Source organism: Sphaeramia orbicularis, chromosome 4 (assembly GCF_902148855.1).
Source record: "Sphaeramia orbicularis chromosome 4, fSphaOr1.1, whole genome shotgun sequence".
Taxonomy (NCBI): domain Eukaryota; kingdom Metazoa; phylum Chordata; class Actinopteri; order Kurtiformes; family Apogonidae; genus Sphaeramia; species Sphaeramia orbicularis.
In genome coordinates this window covers 34,421,089-34,427,967 of record NC_043960.1, presented here as the reverse complement: position 1 = coordinate 34,427,967, position 6,879 = coordinate 34,421,089, and the positions used below count along the sequence as shown (strand labels likewise).

The 6,879-nt window shown below is 39.1% G+C and overlaps 1 protein-coding gene across 2 annotated transcripts; it reads left to right on the top strand.

Annotated features, from left to right (window-relative positions):
* Nucleotides 1-4,233: 4,233 nt before the first annotated feature.
* Nucleotides 4,234-6,628, top strand: glulb (glutamate-ammonia ligase (glutamine synthase) b). Of its 2 annotated transcripts, XM_030132929.1 has the most exons (7): nucleotides 4,234-4,394; nucleotides 4,773-4,953; nucleotides 5,059-5,220; nucleotides 5,305-5,451; nucleotides 5,547-5,674; nucleotides 5,792-5,991; nucleotides 6,101-6,419. In XM_030132929.1, exons 2-7 carry the CDS (start codon nucleotides 4,788-4,790, stop codon nucleotides 6,417-6,419), a joined length of 1,122 nt encoding a protein of 373 aa, XP_029988789.1. In that variant the 5' UTR covers nucleotides 4,234-4,394; nucleotides 4,773-4,787. The 2 variants fall into 2 exon arrangements, with proteins under 2 accessions (XP_029988789.1, XP_029988790.1); XM_030132930.1 differs by lacking the exon at nucleotides 4,234-4,394 and having other exon boundaries at nucleotides 4,788-4,953; nucleotides 6,101-6,628.
* The last annotated feature ends 251 nt before the right edge of the window (nucleotides 6,629-6,879 follow it).

The window sequence follows — 6,879 nt, the reverse complement described above, 5'->3', positions numbered from 1 at the left end:
TTTTTTCTGCTAATTGAAATTTTACAAGAACATTGAGCAAGTAGTGAAACACTGCTTTTTCATATATACACTGATGCTCAAAAAGTCTCATGAAATTTTTGTGACAATGTGTAGAACATAAATTATTACAACTTTGTGGGCAAGAGGGTATTTGTCAAGTTCTGACCATAAACAATCATTTTAACTCACAAGTGACTGATTTCTTCAACTCTCATTCAGGAAGAAAAATCTGCCTTTAGCCTTAAAAGAAATATTATATATGTGTTTGCCTAAATACTTAAATACAATTGTATACAGCTCTGGAGACCACTGTATAATGATAAGTTTCTCTGATTTACCATTTATAGGTGTGTGCTTGAGTAAAATGAACATTTTTGTTTTATTCTCTAAATTACTGACAACATTTCTCCCAAATTCCAATAAAAATATTGTTATTTAGAGCATGTATTTGCAGAACACAATACATGGTCAAAATAACAAAAAGATGCAGCGCTTTCAGACCTCAAATAATGCAAAGAACACAAGTTCATGTTCATTTCTAAACAACACAATACTAATGTGTTAACTGTGGAAAAGTTCAGACATCACTATTTGGTGGAATAACCCTGATTTTCAATGATAGCTTTCACGTGTCTTGGCTCTCCACCATTGCCGTTGGATGACTTTATGCAGCTCCTGGCAGACAAATTCAAGAAGCTCAGCAATGTTTGATGACTTGTGACCATCCATCTTCCTCTTGATTATATATTCCAGAAGTTTTCAAAGTGGGTTCAGGTTTGGAGATTGGGCTGGCCATGACAGGGTCTTCATCTGGTGGTCTGTCATCCACACCTTTATTGGCCTAGCTGAGGCCAGGAGCATTGTCCTGATAGAAAAACCAGTCCTCAGAGTTCGGGAACATTGTCAGAGCAGAAGTCCAGGAGTTTTCAATAGTTATTTTTTGATTCCAATTACTTTTGCGGTACTGATAGTACTGTTTTTGCCTACTCCAAGAAAATAGTGATGGACACAGTAGTGATTTTTATACTTCTCCTACTTTAAATAAGACATGGATCAGGCGTTTATTCAGTAGAATAAGGTGTGCTTGTGTTGGAATACAGCAGACACAGGAATGGATTGGCTGTCATACGTGCAGACATGTTGATTTCAGAGGAAATTGCTGTGGTCTCTGTTTTTTCCCAGAGCTGTAGATAAATGTAATCTTCACATTGCAAAATTTCACATCTTAAATTATGCATTTTAACATTAATGTGACATCCAGTGCTTCCCATTTTATTTTCTTGGATCTGTCTTTTTTCCCCTCCTAATGCTTCTATAGAATGTCTGTATTTTATTCCAGAGTAAATGTGTTGCAGGAAAATGGGTCAGCTTGTAAAAGGAGGAGAGGAGTCGGGTTATTTCACATGTCGACTGCTAGCTTTGTGTTTGCATCAACCTTGCCATTCTCTAACACAAACCCATCACTGGCAACACTTTCAACACAAATCCACTTCAGACCTGTTCTATTAGACTGTCCTCAAGCAAGATATTAACTCCAGAGTACCTGAGCGATGAGACATGTACAAACAGATCTTGTGGTCCTCTTAATCTCTCACTGAACAACAAAACAAGCCATAAAACCAAAAGTGTGCTTGGGTTCATCAGTGACTCTTCACAGCCTGACTTCCTCTAAATGTCCAGTTGTTTTTTAACTCTCAGATCTTGCCTTGCTTTCCCTCCTTAAAGTTTCACACAAAAAACAAATCTCATGACACGTAAGAACAGCAACAAGTTGGTGTTGTAAATACATATAGGCGGTGAAATACAGTTAAAATAAAGCAAGTACCTCCTTATAGGGTTGTGAATGATAAAAAGTGAAAATAGAAAAGGTAGCATAAAGATATTCACATAGGCTGACACCATACTGCAGCAACCCAGGTCCAGTTCTGGCCTGGACAGAATACAGTTAGTCCAGGGGTGTCAAACTCGTTTTAGTTCAGGGGCCACATTCAGCTCAATATGATCTGAAGTGAGCTGGACCAGTAAAATAATAACAGTGAAAAAATTGAAAATGACATAATGAAAATAAAAATTACATTATGAAAGTGAAATGTCTTAAGAAAAATAAGTGCAATGTTTACAATATTTTGGTTCAGTTTATCATTTACACATGTGCAATACAACTTAAAAATCACAGTGGATCTGCAAAGGCACAAAACATTTAGTAAGAGACAGAATTTTCTTAAAATTACACTTATTTCTCTTAGAACATTTCAGGTTGTTCTTATTTATTGAAGTTATTCACATTTTTGTGAAAGGATAGTTTGTAGATGTAAAAATCTTTATGAAATTTTACTTTTTACACTGAAAGAAACAGACAAATTTGGAGTTGTTACTATTTATAGGTTATTATGATAGTATTTTACTGGTCTGATCCGCTTTAGATCAAATTGGTCTGTATGTGGAACCTGAACTAAAAAGATTTAACACCCTTGACTGTTCATGTCTTCAGTGTAATTTTTGCATTTCACAGATTCATCCCACAGGCTGTATGTTTGACACCTGTGAGTTAGTCTGTCTGCGACTGTATCTGTAACAAAACCTCAAGATACTCCCAGGTTTGAGTGTGTCTTGGTGTTGATTCTATAAGTTTGTGAACTCCCTTCTTCCCTCATCCTGGTGTTTTGATGCAATCTCCCATAAGTGTTCAGTTCAGTTGAGATCTGGGAATGTGAAGGCCATAAAAGACAGTGTAATTCACATCAGAGCCTTCATGTCCTATAGATGTGGAAACCTGGAAGAGGCCATTCCCACCTGAAATCATAAAATATACGTAATCACTTAGAATATTATAGTACTGACCCTGATCCTGCCCCCAAAGCTGAACACCAGGGGGCGTGGGATTCAGACTTACACAATACTGTTAATGTTGGTCAGCTGGATCCAAAACCATAATCAACTGGGTCTGCTCAGCATTTTTACACATGCCTGAGTGAACCAGTGTGGACACATGTGCAATGTTCCTCCATTCTGTATTTTCCTTCAATTTCTTACTTGTTTGTATCGTTGACAACAGTGAGGTCAGTATTTATTCCTGCTGTTACACAAGCCTTTTCTAGTAAACAACAGACTGAAAACACTTTAAGAAACATGTCAGCTGTAGCAGTGATTTAGGCAGTGATTTAAGACGTGCGTTACATAGACATATTAAGGAAATTATTATCTGTGGCATGCCCAGGATGAGAAAAATTGTCAAATGTGAGACATTCTATCCTAATCCATGGCCTTGGTGTGTGTTGAAGCCTATATCTGGTCTTGTGTGGAGAAATAAACACCATTCTTCATTAAGATATTAGAGTGAGATGTCTATCAGGTCACTCCAAAAACTCTTGTGGAAATGTATAAATTATTTTTACACTCATCAAAGCATCCATGCTCTGTACAAACATGTCTGCATTCATTACATTTGTCATTTACTCAGATTTTGTCTTTATATTATACTAATATAGTACTCTTCATGGTAAAGCAGGACACATCAGACAAAACTAACTTCTCACTTCACACATACACATACACCACCACATATGCAGTTGTTGTCGTTTATACAACACTATAGTTCTATTTATAAATCCCTGGCCACTTTATGGGTTTATAATAAAACTGCTAATACAATAAAATTACCTCCACCTGCTGTAAAATGAAATATCAGTGAATATGAATGAAAATGAATCAGTAGTAATCATATATTCCCCATAAGTCTGCTGCACAATAAATAGCATCTTATATCTGATACTCAGGGTAAGTACTTGATTAGTATGTTTATGCTGAAGTGTTGCCACATAATTTAATTCTGCTTGAAATAAAATAGGTCCATGCATCTCTGCATCACTCTGTGCCACTGTAGTAGTGCTATGATAGTGTAATTGAACTGTGCAGGTCAAATGTGACTGGGTTAAATATGTTGTCAGTGAATCAGCTTATTTTTTTCAACCTCTGAGAACAAATTGTTCCGTGTGTAATACAAAAACAGTCTGTTTCACTGTCGCTAGAGGGCGCACTTCTTGTTTATCACATAAAAAACGCGGCTCCTGGATCATTGTAACATTTTAAAACCTGTTCGGATCACCTCTGTTCGGGTGGGTATTGATATTCTGGGGGTGAATTGATGAAGACCTTCCCATGGGGTGTTGTTCTTTTGATATTCAGGACTTTCACACTGAGGTTTCTCGGCTCCTCATCACGGTTTGATCACGTTTTCCGTGGACCAATCAGACGCGTCGGGGATGCTCCAGTGCGCTATAAATCCAACGTGGACGCGGAGGGAAGCAGGAATGAAAAACAATAGAGAGTTCCACACTGACCACACATTTACAAGCTGCTTTCACCGTTTGATATTTTTCTATACCTAACATACGGTAAGCATTTCCACACATCCACGATTATTATCGTCGTTAGATTAGTTTGTTTTATGTTTGCATCTTAAACTTTGCTTTTGTTTCAATGTGATAAGGCTCTGTTTAGTGTTTGCATGTTTACGCCCGGTGTGTTTTTAGCAGTACTCATTTTTTACATTTGCTCTTGTCTTGTGTAACCTCTCATATAAACTGTCAAAGTAATAGACTAAACACTGTAGCATGGATGTGCTGTTGTTTTCTACCCTAAAGCTTTAAGGCTCTATCTTTAACCTCATTCATCTCCAGGCCTCATGGTCCTTCTCTCTCATCCTCTTTACATCCTACTCCTCTGTGATCACTGCTGAAGAAGCCTTATCATCTGCCTTCTTCACTTTGTAGGTTTCAGGGTCAAAAATGGCCACTTCATTAAGTTCTAAACTGAGCAAAGCTGTGAAGCAGCAGTACATGAGTCTCCCTCAGGGAGATAAAGTCCAAGCCATGTACATCTGGATAGATGGATCTGGAGAGGGGCTGCGATGCAAGACCAGAACTTTGGATTTTGAACCCAAGAAGATTGAGGGTAAGATTTATTGTGAATCTAATCAATAGCAGTCCAGGAAAACACTTGATAAGATTTGTTTTGAAGCCCATTGATTTAATTTCTTTTTTAATCTACTTTTGTCAGATCTTCCTGAGTGGAACTTTGACGGCTCCAGCACCTATCAGTCTGAAGGCTCCAACAGCGACATGTATCTGATCCCTGCAGCCATGTTCAGGGACCCCTTCAGGAAAGACCCCAACAAGCTGGTGCTGTGTGAGGTGCTCAAGTACAACTGCAAACCAGCAGGTGAGGCATGAGGAATGAATCCGAGTGATGCCGACACTAAAACTGTCTTGTATGTTACTTAATTTCTGTCTTTTGCTTCTACAGAGACTAATCTGCGGCACACATGTAAACAGATCATGAGCATGGTGGAAAACACCCACCCGTGGTTCGGTATGGAGCAGGAGTACACTCTGCTGGGTGTAGATGGACATCCCTTTGGCTGGCCGTCCAACGGTTTTCCAGGTCCACAAGGTGAGTGTTAAGTTTCCAGTGTTTGTTTATACGATGAGGGCACATTAGAAGTGGTCATCTGACTGTTTCAATTTTGTTTGTGTTGTCATGGTTAGGGCCTTATTACTGTGGAGTGGGTGCAGATAAAGCATATGGACGGGACATAGTAGAAGCCCACTACAGAGCCTGTTTGTACGCCGGGGTCCAGATCTGTGGTACCAATGCTGAAGTCATGCCAGCTCAGGTATGTTTCCTGTCATTTCCTTATAAACAGATGTTCTTTAGAGGGAAGATAATAAAAGCAGCCATATTTGGGTAAACTATGAAATAACATTAATAATTCCTGTGCTTTTTGCCTCAGTGGGAGTTCCAGATTGGGCCGTGTGAAGGTATCAACATGGGAGACCACCTGTGGGTTGCTCGCTTCATCCTTCACAGGGTTTGTGAGGATTTTGGCGTGGTGGCTTCCTTTGACCCCAAACCCATCCCAGGAAACTGGAATGGTGCAGGATGCCACACTAACTTCAGCACAAAGGAGATGCGAGACGAAGGCGGGCTCAAGTAAGAAGGACTTTATTTTGCTTTGATGTAATAAATTATGTAACACAGCAGTATGTATCTTCATAAATACAAGTTTCCATTTCTCATGAGTCTTTGTTTTTCTGCCCAGAATCATCGAGGAGTCAATTGAAAGGCTTGCAAAGAGACACAGATACCACATCCGTGCCTACGACCCCAAAGGTGGGCTAGACAACGCCAGACGTTTGACCGGTCATCATGAAACCTCAAATATCGATGAATTCTCCGCTGGTGTGGCCAACCGGGGAGCCAGCATCCGCATCCCTCGTGCGGTGGGGCAGGACAAGAAGGGTTATTTTGAGGACCGCCGTCCGTCTGCGAACTGTGACCCATACATTGTCACAGAAGCTCTTGTGCGCACATGTTTACTCAAAGAAGAAGGAGAGGAGCCAGTAAATTACAGCAAATGAGCAATGCAAGACATTTTTAACTTTGCAAAATACTTGTCCTAACTAGTACTGTATTTAGCCTTGTCTTTTTCAAGACTTCATGATCTGTACCTTTGTAATTTTTTTTTACTTGACAGATGAAATAAGATTGAGGTTTTCTAGATTGTATGTGAACTCTGTTGTATACAGTAAATCCTTACCTCTGACGCAACACTGCCTTTTTGTTAAGAGAAATGTATTGTCATTGTAGGTGATCATTTGTACTGGTTGACATTTTTGTCATGTGTTTAATTTGTACTAATATCTGTCATTCTGCAGCGTTTTCCTGCTGATCTTGTAATTCAGACCCAAAGGATCCTAAAGGCATTTGAATGTTTTTAACAGTAATGGCCTCTGTTGTTGGTTTTTTTTATGGTCACTATGAAGCCAATTTTCTCTTGTATGTTTTTATTTTAGTAGTGCATGTTTGTTTTATCATTTG

Bases quoted from the DNA above. Each gene is read 5' to 3' on its own strand.
- glulb (XM_030132930.1), top strand. From the start codon at position 4,788: ATGGCCACTTCATTAAGTTCTAAACTGAGCAAAGCTGTGAAGCAGCAG. The intron at 5,221-5,304 runs GTGAGGCATGAG...TTGCTTCTACAG, and splicing joins GTACAACTGCAAACCAGCAG to AGACTAATCTGCGGCACACA. The intron at 5,675-5,791 runs GTATGTTTCCTG...TTTTTGCCTCAG, and splicing joins CTGAAGTCATGCCAGCTCAG to TGGGAGTTCCAGATTGGGCC.